The sequence below is a fragment of the Pteropus medius genome, unplaced genomic scaffold (assembly GCF_902729225.1).
Source record: "Pteropus medius unplaced genomic scaffold, Ma_sr-lr_union100, whole genome shotgun sequence".
NCBI lineage: Eukaryota > Metazoa > Chordata > Mammalia > Chiroptera > Pteropodidae > Pteropus > Pteropus medius.
In genome coordinates this window covers 29,330,587-29,349,731 of record NW_024352787.1, presented here as the reverse complement: position 1 = coordinate 29,349,731, position 19,145 = coordinate 29,330,587, and the positions used below count along the sequence as shown (strand labels likewise).

The following is a 19,145-nucleotide window of genomic DNA, read 5'->3' as shown; positions in this document are numbered from 1 at the left end:
CCCGCCCATGCCCTGCTCCCCAGGCTCACCATCTAGCTGAGTCTGGCTATGATGCTCCTGGCCGAAGGGTCCATAGCCAGCCTCAGAGCGCGCCCGCACCTGGACCAGGTAGCTGGCTCCTCGCTTCAGCCCCCGTAGCTCTGCCCGGTTTTCTGATGTCTTCAGGAACCGCACACTGCTAGGGCCTTCTGCACCCTGTCCAGGAGCAGGAGGGGCTGGACGTAAGTTCAGGTTCCCAATTTCTGATGTTCTTCCCACCTCTCCCTGCCGCCCCCATCACTAGCATCTCGGGCCTGCTGTGTAGCAGGTGAGGTCTTGTGCTCACTTACATGCACTGGGTCAAGTGTTTTGCATTAATTTTCTCATTTAATCCCTGCAGCAATTCTGTGGGTTTAGCACCATTATCACAACTATTTTACAGATGAGGATACTGAGCTCAGAGATGCCAAAGGGCTAGTTGAAGGTCACTCAGCTAGTTAAGTAGCAGAGCTGAAATTCAAGTGCCTGCAATTCAGGCGTCCTGCCCTGGGGGCAGGTCCCACTGCCCATCCCTACCCTCGGGACAGGGCCTGGTCTCACCTTCTCATGGTACTTGACCTCATAGTCCAGCACTGCTCCACTGTGTGCTTGGGGGACCGCCCAAGCCAGGCTCAAGCTGCTGGGTGATGACCGTGTCACCCGGATGTCAGACACTGGGGGCGGCACTGAGAGAGACGGGACACGTTGGGGCTCTGCCACATGGCAGGTCTGTCCCTTACCTTTCCCAGTTCTTCTGTTGGCTATACTTATCTCGGTCTTCCAGCTGTTTCAAGAATTCCTCCAGGCTCTCTCTGCCCCATCCTCAACTCTCCAGACTACTTTTGAATCTTTTTAACTATCTTTCTGCCTTTTTCCACCAAAGCCTGACTCTCCGTACCTCCTAGGGACCCCACTCCACAGCCTCTGCCTTTATTTTCCGTTAGGCCTCACTGACCTCTCCCACCAACATCTCTCCCATCCGATCACAGGCTGTCCCCAGCCCTCAGTCTCACCTTCACGGTCAGTGGTGACATTCACAGCCTCAAATGAGACTGGCCCGCTGGCTAAGGAGGATACCCCATTTAAAGCAGTGACCTCGAAGGTATAGGTGAAGTCAGGACGAAGCCCACGAATTGCCACCCAGGACTCCACCAGGTCCCGGGGGCCAGGGTCGAAAGTCAGGTCTCCTCCGCAGGGTGTGCAGGAACCCCCAGGACGGCACTCCCGGCAGCGAAGTGCGTAGGTGAGGTCCTCCCGGCCACCTGACTCAAGCGGGGCACTCCACTCCAGGCGCAGGGAGGAGCCGTTCAGGCGGGGAACTACGCTTCTCGGAGCTGATGGAGGGGCTGAGGGAGACCAGGGAGTCAGACAGAGGCTAAGCAGATTCGAGGGGTGGGCAGTGGGACAGATAAGCAGCCACGATGACTTGGCTGGGCACCAGCGGGCCAGGGTCAAGAGAAAGAAGGCCTGGGAGGATGGGGGCTAAGGTGGGGATCCACCTGAGGGGTCACTGGTCACTTACTCGTGCAGGGTGCACTCCGAGGGTCTGTGCGGGCCCGGAAATACCCGACGCGGCATTGGCAGATAGGCGAGCCTATGGTGTTAGAGTGGCTGTTGGCTGGGCATGGCTGGCAGGGTCCCTCCCCAGACAAGGGCTTGAAGGTGCCCTGGGCACAGGCTGAGAAAGAGAAGACATTCACCAAAACATTCATCAAAAACAAGCAACTGCTCTTAAGGTTGCATGAAGTGCACAGGGGGGAAAACAGGGCAGAAGGAGCTCAGAAACCTCACCTCTAAGAGGACGAGACTTCCAGATTAGGGATTAACCCTGAACCTCACTGCCCCACAGATCCCTGCTCAGAATGACTTTAAATGCACACCACAAAACATACAGGATTACAAAGGAAACCAGATTAAAATATGAAGAAAAATTTGTGACATAGAAACTCATGCATTTCTTTATTAGCAAGATACAGCAGCTGATCTAACAGCCACCATAATACCGACATGGTGAGGAACAAACACAATTTGACATTCTTACTTCATCTATTATAATGTGAAAATACCCAGGAATAGACAAAATGAAGACCCTGATGCCTTTGTCCTCTAAGTCTAACAAGGTCCCCCACACCTGAGGACAGTCCTGCCTCCCTGCAGTCTCCCGTGTCCTGAAAAGAGCGGACGTAGTTAGGAGGAAGAGTGTGGAAGTGACGAAGGGCTCAGAACTCATGCTGGGGGGTAGGAAGAGGGAGGAGGGATGAAAACAGGAGCAAGAGCTCCAGGAACCGAGTGCCCAGAATAGCAAAGAATGTTCGAAATAGAAATTTAAGAAGTGGGTCCAAGAGCAGGGTATGGGACCTTCCGACATGGATGGCCAATGCTCTATCAGGGACATGCCAGCCCTCACCTCGGCACCTGGTATTCCCCTCGGCAGCCTCAAACCCAGGAGTACAGCTGCAGCCAGTTACTGGCTGTTCGGCCCACTGTCCATCCTCCCGGCAGTAGAGGCTGGGACTGGGGCCAGGAGCAGGGACGGCATCGGCCACGCAGCTTCCTGCCACAGGTACCACAAGTTCACGAGGAACAGTCTCTGGGAAGCGGGTGAGGTTCACGGTCAGCTGGGCACACTTTTTGTAGAAGAGGTGCAGGGACAGCAGGGCCATGCAGGCGCCCTGGTCCTGGAAAGCCAGGTAGAAGCCAGCCTTGGTGAGTGGGCCCAGGCGCAAAGTCTTGACATTCACCTTCCCGGTTGCCTCAGCCCCAGGGCGCTTTCGGGTCAGGTGCTCAGCAGCCACTGTGTCCACCTGCCAGGTTGGAGAAGAGACTCACTGCCGCTGTCCTCCACTCCCTAAGGACCCAGGAGACTGTCTTCTTCTACCTAGCTCGCCTTCTCCCTGACCTCCTGGGTTCCTGTTCCAGAACCTTCTCTCCACCTACACTGGTCCTGAAAGCTCCAACATTGTCCATGAATACTTGCTGTGCTCCTACTATGTGTCTAGCCTCTGCCCTGCACACCCTTTCCGTTCATTCACTCGTCCTGCAAATATTTATCAATATCTACTCTATGCCAGGCCCTGAATTCAGTGCTAAGGAAACAGAAATGAAAGAAAACACAGACAAGTTATAAAGTATGATGAGTGTTATCACTGGTGGGACATCTCAGTAAAGGCATTCCAGAGGAGACCTTGCAGCTGGAACTTAGAAGAGTAGTAGAAGAGGGAGAGAGAAGGGATTCCAGGGTGAATGGTAGTAGGAGAAAGGAGGAAGTGTAAGGTGGCCCAAGTACAGTGGAGTAGAGTGATGGAGAAGACTCCCCCTGGGCGCCAGGGGGGCAGCCCAACTGCATGCTGCTGTTCCACCTAGCAGACTACCTTCTTCCTTCCTCAGACCTGAGGCTCCTGCTTTTAGCATCCAGTACCCTGGCCCTTGGAAGTTCACCTCCATTGCCTCTAGACCACAGGACTGCCCCAGCCCCTGGAGCCTGGGTACCTTGATGTACGGGTTCTCCATCCAGGCTGGTGTGAGGGCTGTGGCCGTGTCAGTGTCGCTCTCGAAGTAAAAGACCGTAAAGGTCTCCTTGCAGGAGCGCCCGGCCCGGGGCAGGGACAGGCACTCCAGCATGGTGAAGCGCAATGTGGCGTATACGTGGACAGCGCCTTGCCGCGGGACCCAGCCTGTACGCAGCCAGTGGGCCAGGCCTGGGGCCCGCTGCATGTCACACACCTCATAAGTCCGAACACTGTGCTGCTCTTCATCCAGGCCACTCAGCTCTTCCCACTGTGGGGAGAAGAGGATCAGTGTGGGGGCTGCTGAAGGGGTTGAAGGTCAGTGGGAGGGTATTTGTCATAAAACAGGAGGGACTAAGGAAGGAGACTTCTGAGAGCAAGAGCTCAGAGCATACTTGTTCCCACTGCTGTGATCTAAGGGGCAGTTAAGCAGTTCAGCACTGGTGCCCCTCGTCCCTTCTCCCTCAGTTTCCCTCCTGAACCCCAGCTCCTGGGCCCAGCTCTTACCTGCCCCTCCACCTGAGGGAATGTTACCCACTTCAGATCAGCAGTTTCCAGTTTTGTGTTTAGTAGGGTCTCTAAGACAGACAGACAGACAGATAGACACAGAGTCAATCAATGCTTGGGGGAGACATCAGGAAGACCAGATCCCTAGGAACAGAGACAGGGAAGAACTCTTAGCTCTAAAGTGGAGTTAAGCAGACAGAGAAAAGGGGAGAAGGAGAGTGAACCCTGGCCTCAGCTCCCACCATTTTTCGCCTCTTTTTCTGAATGCCAACCCCACCCTTAACAGCTGGCAGGCTTGAGTTGCCCTCTCGGGACTCCTAGATGAAGGCCTCCGTGAATCAATGTGCCCTGGAGGAGAGGGGGAGCCAGGCAAACAGCTTAGAAAGGATTAAACTAGAACCCTGACCCTGTGGTGAGTAAAGGGCTGATGGCATGAAGACACTCCTCCCTACAGGGCCTGGCTCAGACTCCACTTCCCCAATCTCGAAGTTCTTGCCTCCCTCCCCACAACTCTACTCCTCTTCCAAATCCTCACTTGCCTTTTGGGACACAACAGTTCAGGTCCTTCAGATCCTGGAATGTGGTGCTCAGCTCCTGAGGCTCAATTCTGATCCTCCCTCTCAGCTACCCACCCCTCCCGGGCTCACTGCTGTCAGAGGAGTAAATGCTGGAGGCCTGGACACTTGGGTTCCTTCCCGCCCTGGCTCCTGAGAGCAGAGGCCTCACATCTGGATTTGGTTATGGGAAGGAAAAGGGGAGGAGACTTTGGGGTGTGTGTGTGTGTGTGTGTGTGTGTGTGTGTGTGTGTGTGTGTGTGTGTGTATGTGTATGTGTGTGAACACACCTGGCTCTGCTTGGCCTAGGGGAGGGACCTCAGGGGAAGGGCAAGGCTCAGGAGGAAGTGGGGGATTAGAGGAAACTGCAAAGGCCCTGGCAGTGGAGGGTGGAGGGAGAGGAGAATCCCCTTGGAGGCCAGGGCAAGGTGGAGGGCCTGAAGGCCTGCCCTGGGAGGAAGAGAGTGGGGGCCCCTAAGTGAGCCAGCAGCATACCTGGGACCAGGCCCCCCTCTTCCCGTGGGGGCTGCAGAAGAGAAGGAAAGAGAGGTGAGTGGGGCAGCGTCCTCCCGGGGAACAAGTGATGTCTATAGAGGCAAAGGTGTGCGGTGGGAGGGGCCTGTCCTGTCCTAGGTGAAGCCCTAGCCCCCACGGGTGGCAGGAGACAGCCCAGCATGCTGGGGACAGGATGCCCGGGTTCTGGGAAGGGGGTGGATAGAGGCTGCCGTCTCCACCCTCCATTGTTCCAGCCTGGATAGTGTTTTCCTGTCTCCAATTTACACACTGTCTGTTTCAGGGCAGTCCCCTATGCTGAGCGGCTCACTTTCTCTCACCCTATCTTGGTCTCTCCTCCTCTAGCTTTCTTTGATCTGTCAGCTCCCTTGCCTCTCACCTCTTTCCCCAGCTCTGTCTACCTCCATTTCTCTTTCTGACTGTCTCTCTCCTCCCTTTTGTCTCCTACCTTTTGCCTTCACTGGGGCACATGACCTTAGATAAATTATTTAACCCTTCCAAGCCTCAGGCTCCTCATCTGTAAAATGGGACAATTCCTCCCACTCCCAGGGTTGTGGAAAACAAAGCTCTCAGTAAGGCTTGGAAAGCACTTTGTTAACAGGAATAAGTAGTGATTCCTTCTTCATTTTTGCGTATTTCTTTCCCTCTCACGCCACTTTGGCCTAGTGGGTTTTCTCTCGGCTCTGCTTTCCTTTCTCACTCCTACAGTTCTTTCTCCTTTTTTCTCTGAGCTAGGCCAGTCTCCCTTCTCCCCACACCCAGCCTTTGATCCCCAGCATGGAGCAGCACTGCCCAGCCTGGGGGAGAGGGGTTTCTAACTGCCTTTGATTCCTCCTCCTCAGCAGCCCCCCAAAGATCCCTCCCCAGAGACCCCTTTGATTTCAGGCAGTGAAGAGGGGGAAGGAGGCAGTTCATTGAAAGGAGATTAGGGCTGTTAGGAGGAGGGTTTATAGGGCCCTTGGTTCCCCCTCTAGGGGGTAAGGAGAGGGATGAGACTAATGGATGAAGGAACGTTTGGCGGGGGTATGGAAAAATTAGAAATTTAGAGACTAGGAGGTGGTGTTAGGCTGAGTTAGGGCGGCACAGGGCCTGCACAGGTCAGTTTCTGCTGGCCTGTAAGGTCGGAGGAAAGCCAGTTTGTCTCGGACTTGGGCAGGGCTGGGGTCTAAAGAGCATTTAAAGGGTTGGGGTGCAGCCTGGGGAAATCAGGAAGAGGGCTTCGCTGTTGCAGGGGCAGTGACTTTGGAAGAGATCTGGGGATTTGAAATGTGAGTGACACAAGGTGGCCATCCTAACAGAGGTGTGTGGAATTGCAAGATAAAGGTGTGAGTACTAAGGAATGAGGGGTGGGGGCAGTTTATGGCCTAGCACAAAGTTCTGCCTCGTCTGTAGTTGTTCCTCCAGAAAGTTTCCTCTTTTCTGTTTGGTGGAGATGGGAAGAAGGACAGAAACTCTGGCGTTTTGAAGATTGGAGTAGGGAGAAAAGGAGAGGATGCCGAGGGCGTCTGGAGTCAGGAGTGAGAGTTTGGGGAGCTGGGGCAGGGGAACGTCCCGGGACGGAGCCCGACTCCATCTCTCTCCCAAACAAAAGAAAACTCCAGTCCCTGCCGGGCCGCCTCCTCCCCGCCCCCCCCACCCGGCCTAACACTATTGGTTCGATAAGTTCTGGGCTGGGGTGCCGCTGGAAGGGTAGAGGGAGGTCGGCCCATCCACTCCGAGGCCCAATTCTGGGGACCAAGAGCGGCGGGATACCACCAAGGAAACTCACCTTCTAAAGCGGCTGCGAGCGAAGCCCAGCAGAGAAGAGTCCGGAGCTCCATGGCGCCGCCTTGCTCCGGTTAGATTCGATCTGAGTTTGGGGGGCGCTAGCCCCCCCAGGTCTGAACCCCTCCGACTGGGTAGACGCCGATTCCCCGCGTGGGACTCTCGGTTCGGGCCTCAGCGCCGGCCCATGCGGGCGCGCCCGGCACCCGGCAGCAGTGCTCAGGTGTGGCCCCGCGTCCTAGTAGCGCGCGAGGGCGGGAGGACTGGGGACGTCCTTGCAGGGGTCGCGTCGGGCGGGCGCAGAGCGAGACGTGGCCGGAGTCTGGGTCCCCTGGGGCCTCGGGGTCTCGCCCCGGCTGGGGGTGGGCCTGCCGCGCGCGGTCTCCACCCCCTCCCTGGACTGGCGCTGCTCGCGCCGCGGGTCCGAGTGCGCTCTGCTCCGGCGGGGAGGGTGGAAGCCGGAGCCGGGACAGAGCAAGAGGGAGGGAGACTTCGGAGCTGGGCCGGAGGCTGGGGCTGGGCGGGGCTAGGACTGGGCTGCGCAGCGCCTGGCCTGAGAGGGAGGGGCGCGCGGGGGGCGGTGGTAGCCGCCCCCCAGCCTGGGCTCCGTCAGGAGGTCGGGGCGCGCTGATTGGAGTGCGCGCTGCTGAATAATTCATGAGGGAAGCGGAGCTGAGCGCCAAGTGGAGGAGGTCGGGAAGTTAGGAGAAAGTTTGGAGAAGGAGAGGCATCAGGCACGGAACTCACCTACCGCCGAGACGTGCACAGTGGCTGTTCGCCCTGGCCAGGACTGCGGGTGTCCGGGCCAGGGCGCGGGGATCCCCGGCGCAGGCCCGAACACGGCATACACTAGGGAGCAGAGAAGCACACCCAGTAGCGCCGGGGGCCGCATGGAAGTGCACATGATCCTCTTTAGGACTTTGGATTCTTCTGGGTGCGACCCCCTACTTGGCGCAGAGGACAGTGTTTTGGGGAAGCTTTAGAGGATGGAGGGTGACCAAGCGATCCCCGAGGCAGTGATCTCAGCTTAGATAACCCTAGAGCGAATGTTCACACAATCACTCAACAAAATATTAAGTATGGAGGACCTCCCATGTTCGCAGCTTGGCGCTGAAAAATGTGGGAAGAGAGTGAGACAACTGGGTTGAGATGGGGAATATAGAAAAGTATAGGAAGCAGGGGTAAGTAAAAGATAGTTGTGTCAGAGAGAGAGAGAGAGAGAGAGAGAGAGAGAGAGAGAGAGAGAGAGAGAGAGAGTCAGTCCGGATGGATTCCCAAATCACCGTCCTCATTCTCACTGCCGCGTTTAGGAGGGCTCCGCGCCGCCCGCAGCCCTGACCTCTGCGGCTAGGGCTGGGGCCCAGGCTGCCGCTCTCTTCCTGAGGCTGTTTCCTGTCTGGCTCCTGGGGGCCCAAGGGATGGCTGGGAGAGTCCTTCCTCTGATTGCCACCACCACCACCACCAACCACTCCCATCCCATCAGTTATAAGGGAGGGTCCCGGAAAGCAACCCGCTTCTATGTCAGGGTACATAGCGGAGGTCATGGGGTGAATGGAGGGTTCTGCAAGAGTCCTCCAGTGGAAGAGCTGGGAGGAAAGGGCTGAGACTCAAAGCATTTGAGGAGGACAGAGTCTGGAGGAGTTGAGCCAATGGAGAGGGAAGGAGTCCCTGATGCCTGGGGGACTGCCAAGCGCCTCTAACCCCCTAGAGAGGACAGCCAGGCTGCAGTGACCTCTTGTCCCTGTTCACTTATCTTCCTGCCACAAAGTGGTTCTCCCCACACCCCTGCCCTTCCACGCTGCCCTGCCTGAGTTCTGCTCTGGATGGGGGTGGGAGGGTCACAGAGGGCAGGAAACAGCCGACTTGGCTGGAGCCAGGCAGACCAGGCAGGGGCTGGGAATACCCTTCCTCTCTCTCTGATCCGAGTCGTCTCCCTTCTCTTATTCAGCTTCTCTTCCAGGTTACATCCCACCTCCCTTTCCCTGCATTTGTTTTGCACTCAGATTCTCTCCTCTAAAACTATCTCTGTTGTTTCCTGGGCTCTGCTTGAATTTCTCATTTAGTGGTGGTGATGGGGGGAGGGTGCATCATTATAGATGAATCATAATTCATCATATGGGGTGGAGGGGTACATGGCCTGAATGGCAGAGAGAGACCCAGATACACAGAGAAATCAGGTAGAGTGGAATAAGACACTGATAAGACAGTGGGGTAAAATAGTGTAATAGCTCACTGCAGATTTGAACCCTATATTTCTGACCCTCGAGGACCAGACTACCCTCAGCTAGAGAGAAGAAAGCATCTTCGGTGAGAAAATACCCAATAGATCCCATATCATTGAGTCCACATATCCCACCCCCACCTCTTCCAGCATATAATCCGTTTCCTAGTACATAGTGTATACTAATAAAAGAGTGAATAAAATGAAACCTTTATTGAGCATCTACTATGTGCTGGGTAATCACTGTGCTAGTTTGCAAGATTTGTAAAACATGGCTCCTGGCCTCAAAGATTATAAACTGGTGGAAATCCCATTTCTTCTTTCCATGGAGATGATAGCTGAGATTTTCACTCCAATACTCAGGAATCACCTATCTATCCTGTAGATGTGAGGTCATTTCCTATACCCTCTGACCACCCAGGACCACTTCCTAGGCAAGTCAATGCAGTATCTACTGAATTACATTACACAGGTGAGCATCCACGTCACTATTTGGATTGGCCCAAATAAATCTCAGGTCTTCTTTTCCTCATTATAAGAACACTTAGGGCATTTCACCGTCCTCCCACTCCAAATATTTGGCTGTCACCCTGTCCCCTGCCCGTGATCACTATGCTGCTATCCCTCATTGCCATGGCAGTACCTATGTGGAGCACCCCCTAAACTGCTGGCAGGGTTTTCTTTTTGCTTATCCACATCGTAACAGTTGTTTAGAGCAGTCTTGGAGTTAGGACTTTTCCTATATGTACTAAACAAACAACAAATCATCTCTTTTCACATTAATTGTAGAAATTATCACTCCTCTTCCCATATCTCAGCCCACCTAACCCTGTTGAGTCTAAAGTTAAGTTTACCTGGAAGCTCAGAAGTTTACACTTGTGTACCCCTCACCTGCCTGACTCCTCCTACCCCCCTGGTTAATGAGTGCCGTAGATTTAAACAGTTTTTAAAGTGAGTCACAACTTGTGAACATTTGAAATGGCCTGGAATCTTACAGCTCTTGCAGGAAAGGAATTTGATAGAAGTTTTAACTTTACAAATAATGAGTTGTAAAGCCAAAAGAGACTTTTATAAACTCTCAACAATGAAAGAAAAAAATTTCAATTGGCCATACTAAAGGGAAGACTGAGATATAGAAAGAATAGAAAATATAAATACAAAATTATCATATGAAGAGGTGGTCAAAGAGTAGACATGTAAGAAAAAGGTAGGACATGAAAATATTATAGAGGTGTATTGAGCACTTATTTACTACAAATCACTTTTATAACATGTATGGTATTTGTCACCTTAACATTTGCAACTTGTGATTTCTCAATCTAAATAAACATTAATTTTTATACCTAATTTTGTATTCTTATTTTGTTTGTTTTCTTAATTAGTGTTCTCCAAATTGTATAAACTTCAAGATTCACAAAACCTGAATCCACACCTCATCTGATTACCACAAATCTTGCTGAACTAATCAAATACAAAATTGTAATAGACATGCACATAAAAACCTTTATTAATTTATTAGTGATTGTATATTTACTTGTACGTGGCCCTAAATTTCACGAAAGCAGTGCAACATATACTTAACATACACTGTAAGTCCAGTACAGATCTGGTCCATAGTAAATAGTCAGTAAATATTCATTAACTATTCTTTTTTTTGGTCCAAACACCATTATCTATAATGTGTATACAACACAGTATGGCCTCCCCGCAACCCAATCAGAACTCGACATAAACATACAGTGAAAAATTTTTATATTTAGAATTAGCCAGCTGGACTCAGTTTAGATGATCCCAATTTTCTTGGCAACATCCAAAGCATCATAGTCAGGAGCCAGCTGAACATATGCCTTCTTCTCTCCATCAGGTGTGATCAGGGTGTTGACTTTGGCCACATCAACGTTGTATAGCTCCTTCACAGCCTGTTTGATCTGGTGCTTATTGGTCTTGACATCCACAATGAACACAAGTATATCATTGTCTTCTATCGTCTTCATGGCTGACTCAGTAGTCAGGAGGAACTTAATGATAGTACAGTGGTCAAGCTTGTTTTTCTTGGGGGCGCTCTTCCGAAGATATTTGGGTTGCCTTTGGCCATAGTGTCTTGGGCCTTCAGAAGGTGGGTGACATGCATATCTTCTTCTTCTTCTTCTTCTTCTTCTTTCTTCTCCTTCTCCTCCTTCTCCTTCTCCTTCTCTTCTCCTTCTCCTTCTCCTTCTCCTTCTCCTTCTTCTCCTCCTCCTCCTCCTTCTTCTTTTTTTTTTTTGTGGCTTTCAGAAAGAAAGCTTTCTTTGCTTTCAAAGATTTTGCTTTGGCTTTGGCTTTGGGAGGGGCAAGGTCTTCCTTCTTTGCTTTCAGCGCCATCTTCTTGAAAAGCTCATTAACTATTCTTTATTGACTAGTCATTCTTTAATTTACTCAGCAATTATTTATTGAATATTTGGGACTGGACTGGGGACACAAAGTCATCCTCTGCCTTCCAGGACTTGACATCCCAGGGCTAGAACTAGCCATGAAACCGCTAATATAGGAGGCTATGTGTTGCGTATAAAAGGTGTCATACAGAGGGTCCTATGGGATCAAGTAGGAAGCACACCGAATCTAGCCTGCAAGATCAAGGTGAGCTTTCTGGAGAAGATGATGCTGTCTAAATGAGTCCTAGAGGAGACTGGCACGAAAGGTTGCTTTAAAGGCAGAAGGAGGAGCAGATACCACAGCATGAATTTGTGAGATTGTCCCCAAGCTGCCAGAGTTAACAATGCCAGGATGTGCTGTGCAAAGACAGTGACAATGGATAATCTGGAGAGGAGCAATGGCCAGCCTTGGTCATTGCAAGACCAAGTGTGGGCTTGTCCTGAATACCTTGGGAGCCACCAAAGGGTTTTCAGCAAAGAAACAATATTGGTGGATTTGTCTAGAAAGATCCCACTTGTACGAGAATAGGTTGAAAAGGATCAAGACAGAAGGCAGAGAAACTAAATGCAGTTCTCCAAATGACAGGGAGGGCTCGAACACATGTCGTCCGTGTGTGTGTGTGGGGGGGGTGTAGGGGGCGCAGGGTGTCTTGGGGGAAGATTCAAGAGATGTTAAGGAGCTAGAGTAGGCAGGACTTGGAACCTGGCTGTGGGGAGGTCAGGGAGACCGAAATCAAGCATGATTCAAGTTTCAGACTCCAGCAGCTAGGTAGGAACTAGTGAAACAGACCACAGGAAAGGAAGATGATGGGCATGTTGACTTTGAGATTCCTATGTACCATTCAGGTCTGGAGCTTAGAGACAGCTTTTTGGCTGGAGATGCAGGTTTGGGAGTTTTGGGCATATATAGTGATGGAAGCTGTGGGGCATGGGAATGGGATTATGGAGGAGACTATGGATTGGGAAGACAGGAAAACGTTACTATTTCACCCCTATTTTTTTTAAAGCGAACATTTAAATCATCATAAGAGCCTTGTTAGAGATGCAGGCTGGGCACTATTATGACATCCACTTTAAAGATGAGATAGGCTCAGAAGGTTAAGTGACCTGTCCAGTGCACTTACTAATAGTCAACATGTCAGCCTGACTCCACTGAGGTGCTCTTCCACTGCATTCAGCACCCATTACTGCCTTCTAGCTCCACCTCCAAGGCTTTTTCCTTCTTCTCTCACTTAGGCCAGGCAGAGGGCATTTCCCTCCCTCTGATTTGGAGTCTTTCTCTTGCAGAGCATATTCTTTCCACTAGTCATTAAAGGGGTGTGATTTGCCCCCTAACATTCACTAGAGCCTTGCCCGTCCAGCCCCTAATCTTGGCACTGAGGATAGAGGAAGGAACCCTGAACGCTGATGGGATAGCAGGGGACTGAAACAGCTAGGACTAGGAGCAAGCATCAGTGGGAGCTGATAGGAGGGAGGGAAGGGGAAGGGCAGAGCTCACAACAGAGGCCAAGACTACCAGAAGGCAAGGAGGTGGAGAAAAGGGAGCAAAGAGTTCGGGGCCAGAGCTAAAAGGGTGAGGTTGGGGGTGGAGGGGTGGAAGGAGGGGAGATGTAGTGGGAGTTGCATTGTCCCAGCAATGGGAAGTCTTTTGTTTCTTCTCTTCCCTTGGCAGCCTGACAGGATATGAGGCCAAGCCCCGCCCCCCCATGCCAGCATCTCCCCACCCGCTGGACCTGGCCCTTCTCTTACCATTGTGTCATTGACAGGAATGGGGCAGGAGCTTTGCCTCTAGGAGAGAATATAAGAAGGACTATTAATGGCTGGGGGCTAGGCTACCAGGGTCTTTAAGGGACAAGAAGCTCCCGGGTTGGTTCACGGATCTTGGCAGGGAAAACTCTGTGCCTAGGGAGGAGCAGGAAGCCAGGCTTGGGTGGGGCCGGCACAGAGGGTAGCGGATCAGGCCAGGGGGTTGTAGGTTGGGCCCCAGAGGAGATGACGCAGGGCTTCAGGCATCTCCCAGCCCCCACCATTCCAGCCTCGGGGCCTGAGAGCTCACCTGAACGCATGTCTCCCCATCCCCTCCATTCTCTAAGGTTGACATTACTCCCACCAAAGCAGTAGGCATCTGGTAGTGCCCAGCAAACTCATGTGTCCTGCCTGGGCCCTCCATATCCATTTCTCTGGATTCCCTATCTCCCTGGGATCTAGGAGTCTGGCCTCACCGTGGTCTTCCAGGAACCCTGAAATTTCATCCCTCCCCTCTGCTCCCTCAGGCACAATTTGCTCCATCAGCTGTTCCAGCAGGAAGGGCACCCTGCTCAGCCTCGCCTCTCTTCCCGAGGCTTTTGTTTGCTGGGTCTGCAGGAAATTGCAGGGGCGGTGGTTAAGGGCTCATCTGCCCCTGGGGCCTGAGGGAGGGGGGTCTGGGCTCATTAGACTCAGTCCTGGGGAGCTCACAGCAGAGGAGGGTGGATCACCAGGGAATTAGCATTTAGGACCTGAACTTGGAGTGAGGCACCCCCCCACCTCCCCCTGAGGGGCAGGCTGGGGTGTGTTAGCAGCGGTCCCCAACCTTTTTGGCACCAGTGACCAGTGCACCTATGAAAATCTAATGCCTGATGATCTGAGGTGGAGCTGAGGCGGTGATGCTAGCACTGGGGAGCAGCTGCAAATACAGATGAAGCTTTGCTCACTCACCCGCCTCTCACCTTCTTCTGTGCGGCCTGGTTCTTAACAGTCCACAGACCGCATACCGGTCTGTGGGCGGGTTGGGGACACCTGTGTTAGGGGATCCCTAGAATGGACAGACACTTGGAAGACACCTAATATGACCTGGGAGCCAACACCTGGGGAGAAAAACCCAGCTACTGAATCCCACAACCTCATCCTACACTCCTCGGATACTGGGGATCCCAATCAGTAGTGATGCAGCAAGGCAGGTCTGACCACACAACCTGAGGATTGGCTATCTGTTTTTTTCTTTAAAAAATGTTGGGGAAGAAAACCAGCTAGCCGACCCAGAATGTGCGCCTTCCCAGGACGCAACCGCAGAACAGGCACGGAGCGGGCGCTCTAGCGAGCTACTGGCGCCCTCTCGTTGGTTGCCCTCTCTCTGAGGCCTTTCCGGGCGCCGCCATCTTCCCTTCCCAGTAGGTGGGGCGGGGTCATTATCGTCATGTTAGGAGCAAGCCCCAGGTCCGCTGGGGTTCCTACAGTCAGTCAAAGAATGGTCGTTAAGGGCTACTTAAGTGCCAGGGGCTGTTGGAAGAATCGGGAGCTACAGCAGCGAAGAAAACAAAAATTCCTATTTCGTGAGCTCATCTTTATATTGGAAGGAGGCAGGCAATGAACAAGATAAACAAGTATACGACGTATGTTAGTGTTAAAGGCTTTAAGGAAAAAAAATAGGAAAGGGGATGAGAAGGAAAATGTGGCTCAATTTTAAATGGGGTTGGTGGAGAAGATTTCACTAAAGGTAATATTTGAATCTAGAAGACAAAGGAAGCTCTTGCTCTATGAACCACAGAGCTTTCTTGGCAACAGTCCAGGAGCAGATGAGCAGAGGTAGGAGATGGATGTAGATGCTGTAGGGCTTCAAGGGTAGGTTGGCCATATAATATCTAGACCACTCTGGGTCACGTCTAAGCAAAGGAAACGTTAATACATACGCCAAGGCAACAAACTGTTGTAGTAGGACTAGGGTCAGTGAATCAAGAGGTGAGTATGGTTACCCTATGAATAAGGGCCTTTGGCTTTTACTCTGAGGAAAATGGGAAACCATTGGAGAGTTTTGAAAAGAGTAGCATCATGAACTAATATTTGCTTTAATAGCATCTCTCCACTGCGCTGGTGAGAATAGACTGCAGGGGCAAGAGTAGAGTAGGAAACCAGTTAGGGGGCTAGTGCAATAATGTAGGTAAGAGATGATGGTGACTTAGACTAGGGTGGTAAGAGGTGGTTCGATACAGGTTATATTTTAAAAGTAGGGGCAAAGGAATTGCCGATGAATTGGATTTTGGAGGTAAGAAAGAGTATTCAAGTATAATCCCAATGTTTTTCACCTAAGCAACTGAGAAAGTGGATCACAAGAGGAGTTGGTTGTGGGGGTAAGGTTAGGAGTTTGATTTTGGGCATATCAAGTTTGAGTTGCCTGTTCAACGTCCAAGCAGAGATGTTAGTATATTGTTGGACATGCAGTCTGAAGTTCAGAGTAGAGATCTGGGCCGGAGATATACCCTTGGAGATACTATTAGAGAAATGGAGTTTAAAATTATGAGATTGGGTGAGATCACCAAAAGAGTTAATGTAAATGGTGAAAAGAAATGTGAGGATTGAGCTTCCAGTCCTCAGTGGAGCCGCCAGTCCACAGCGGCCTCTTGGCTGTTCCTCTAACAACACCTAGGGGTGCTTCTGAATTAAGAAGGGAGTTAAGGAAGAACCAGCAAAGGGGCATGAGCAGGAGGAAATCCATGAGAGTGTGGTGTCTTAGAAGCCACATGAGGAAAGTGTTGGAGGAAAAGGTGGTATGTCAAATGATGCTGGCAGTTTAGTAAAATGAGGACTTAGCAATAACCCTCACAGATTGACCAAGTGGAAGTCACTGGTGACTTGATGAGCAGTTTCCCTTTTGCTGAGGTGCAAAAGCACAAATGTAGTGGGTTTTAGAAGAAACAGAGAAGGAGATTGGAAACAACTAGTATAGACAGCTCGTATAAGAAGTTTTCCTATAAAGAACAAAGAAATGGAGTGATAATGGGGGCTGTAGTAGATTTAAGAAAAAAAAAAATTTAAGACAAGAAATAAAAGCATATTTGTATTCTAATGGAAATGATCCAATAGAAAGGGAAAACAAGATGATGACACGGGACCTAGTGGCAGATTAACCTAGCTGGGTGCATGATCATTTCATCCCTAGTAACAGGAGGGAGGGCAGAGCAAAATGTAATGGGTAGATAGGAGCTTTTAGATCTCATCTGTTGGCTTGTTTTCTCAAGCAATACAGTGAGCTGAGAGTGAGAACTGGTGGGAGGGGGGAAGCGCTGGAGGGTTGAAGAGAGGGGTGAAGATTTAATAGTCATCTAGGAGTGTGGGAGAGTAAATGGACTGGAGAAATCTTGTCTGAATGCTGGGCTGCATTAAGGACCTACTTTTAGTTCACAGTCATGAATTTGAAATGACATTGGCTGCCATGGTTGGGTGTTTTCTCCAGCCGCATTCAGCTGCTTGGGCAGGTTCAGGATAGAAAATTGTGTTTAACAGGGCTGTGGTTTTGCCAGGAGGTGTAACAAAGTGAGAGAGGAGCAAGGGACTGCTTTTTATTGACCGCAAACTAAGCTGGGCAAGAAGGGAAATGAGTGGGGGTCAGTAGAAAGTGGTCAGGATCAATGAATTGAGAGTCCAGAGAATTGTTGGGGTCAGAGCATGACAAAGACCCTCTTCTTGATCAAATTTCTGTCAGGCTCCTCTGAACTCTTTTCTGGACTAAGCCTTGACTTTTGTCCCCATCCTTGCTGGGCCTGCCTAGCCCAATTTAGAGAGATATCTGATATCTTGATATCTGATCACCCTGGCCTGCCTTCAGCAAGAATCCTATCTGCTTAGCTAGACTCCTCCTAAGCTTGGCATTTCCTCTTAGTAATTTCTCATTCACTACCCCCTTCATTCTGCTCGTTAGGTATAAATACCCGGCTGTCTTTGTTGTATTTGGAGGTTGAGCTCCATCTCTGTCTCCTGTTGTGATAGTCTTGATATCTATTGCAATAATCTTGAATAAAGTCTTCCTTACCATTTTTTTTAGAAAAATTATTTTTATTTTATGACAATACAATGTGTCAAAATTTTTATAAAATATAACATGAATTTTTTAAAAAAATGGTAATGATATCTCCATGTGTGCGTGTGGTTTTTTTTTTGCTTGTTTGGGTCACACACTCACTTTTTATTAGGGATCATGTTGCTGAGCAGGACCCTCATATTAAGTACCCTTTAAGACTGCTTCCATATTGTGCTTTCATGGCTCTGCAGTGTGAATATGCTGTTTTTTGCAAATATGTTGTGGAAAAGGTAAGTGCATACACATTTTTGAAAATCTAGCTACTCCTTAATTAGGCTAATTCAGAATTAAATCATTGATTCTTTAAGGGAAGCTCACTTTCCCAGTTTTTCCTCAAATACAACAAGAATTGTGATTGTTTATCTTCACTTTTACTTGTTGAGACATTTTGAAAAATACAATTTAAAAAATTTATTTTATTTTTAGTTTCAAATATACAGTACACTGACATTGGTTAGACATTTATATAGTTTATGAAACGATCCCCCTCATTGCTCTTCTCTCCTCTGGCTCTATACCTAGCCATTACATTTATGCTGACTGCATTCCCTATGCTGTGCTTCACATCCTGTGACCATCTATCAACTGCTAATTTGTACTTCTTTAACCCTTCACCCTTTCTCCTAGCCCCTCAACACTCTCTCCCCTCTGGCTGTCACCATATTGTCCCTTCCTTACTGTTTTAACGAGTGTCTGATTCATTTTTTTCTCAACAGGCCTACTGGAAGAGAACAAAAAGGGGGGGGCTACAGTTACTGGTAAGGACAAGGTTTAGAGATGACTACTGGGTAGGGTGGAGGGTGAGATCTATGCAGAAGTAGAGTTTAAACATCTGCTTTGCCAAGGTGTTGGAAGTCTCATTGATGTGGATATTGAAATCACCAAAAATTGTGACAGGAGTGGTGTTGGAGAGATCCAGGAGCCACACTGCATGTCCTGGGCAGCAGAGATGACCACTGAAAATGCCAGTTTAACTGCTTGTGGAACCTCTCCCTGGCAAAGCCACATTTGAGCTGGTTTGAACTCCTTCCTCTCTCAGGGAAATGTTGTGGATAATCTACAGCCAAAGACCGGTGGTAAGAAAAGCAGTGTTCTTTTCCTGAAGCTCAAATTATGATGTAACTATAAAGAACTGTATAAAAGTTAAAAATTTATTACCGAAGCTCTCCAAGATTCAATTTCCTAATGAAAAATGGAAATAGTAGCAGTATCTACCTCACAGAGTGGTTATGTATATTTAATGTAGTACTACATGCAAATAATAACTTATTGAACATTTCAGCATTGTTCTCAAGTGCCTATTCGTGAACTCTTATGGTAACCTTATGCGAGAGGATGAGGAAACATTGCCAGGTGGTGCTGATGTTGCTGGTACCTGAAGAGAGTGAAGAAGGGGTCTTAACTCTAGGAGGGTCAAAAATGCTGTAACCTCTACTAGAGGGAAAACACCATGCAGGGAGGCGAGGAAGCACGAAAGCAGGCGGCAGGCGGTGAGGACCCACGGCGGCCAGCGCCTCCAAGGTTCGCCCGGATCAGCGGCCAATGGCTCCCTCCGGTGGCGGAAGCAAAAAGCGCAGCCGATGGGCTGGACCCGGAGCGAGGGGAAGGCGAGGATAGTGAGGCATGAGACCAGAATCCGGCGGACATTCTGGGGATTCGAGAGGCTAGAGGAGTAGGACCCCAGAAGGCGTGGACTGACAAGGCTCCGCGTTCCTCGCCACGCACCTGGGCCAAGTGTCGCGGACCCGCCCACCTGCAGGCTGTCGGCTGCTGTCATCGCACGGCCTATTCAGCCGTGTGTCTTCTGGAATGCTTCGG

The 19,145-nt window shown here is 50.4% G+C and overlaps 2 protein-coding genes and 1 long non-coding RNA gene across 3 annotated transcripts in view; 1 reads left to right on the top strand and 2 right to left on the bottom strand.

The window, feature by feature from the left end:
* The window catches only part of EPHB4 (EPH receptor B4), a 15,582-nt gene extending 8,200 nt beyond the window's left edge, over positions 1-7,382 (bottom strand). Inside the window, exons 1-8 of the mRNA XM_039848932.1 lie at positions 6,867-7,382; positions 4,032-4,102; positions 3,508-3,795; positions 2,426-2,822; positions 1,541-1,696; positions 1,032-1,364; positions 580-704; positions 30-195 (exon numbers count right to left, since the gene is read on the bottom strand). Coding sequence (XP_039704866.1) covers positions 30-195; positions 580-704; positions 1,032-1,364; positions 1,541-1,696; positions 2,426-2,822; positions 3,508-3,795; positions 4,032-4,102; positions 6,867-6,918 — 1,588 coding nt within the window. The 5' untranslated portion in view covers positions 6,919-7,382. The remainder of the gene's footprint in view (positions 1-29; positions 196-579; positions 705-1,031; positions 1,365-1,540; positions 1,697-2,425; positions 2,823-3,507; positions 3,796-4,031; positions 4,103-6,866) is intronic.
* Positions 7,383-10,821: 3,439 nt separating this feature from the next.
* Positions 10,822-11,444, bottom strand: LOC120591767 (60S ribosomal protein L23a-like). The gene is given in 3 exon segments (XM_039849464.1): positions 10,822-11,174; positions 11,176-11,240; positions 11,352-11,444. Coding segments are annotated over 3 exon segments (468 nt in total). The 3' UTR covers positions 10,822-10,864.
* Positions 11,445-14,660: 3,216 nt separating this feature from the next.
* On the top strand, positions 14,661-19,124 carry LOC120591769 (uncharacterized). The gene is made up of 3 exons (XR_005649984.1): positions 14,661-15,211; positions 18,044-18,403; positions 18,610-19,124. It is a non-coding gene; the product is annotated as an uncharacterized LOC120591769 (long non-coding RNA).
* Positions 19,125-19,145: the final 21 nt, after the last annotated feature.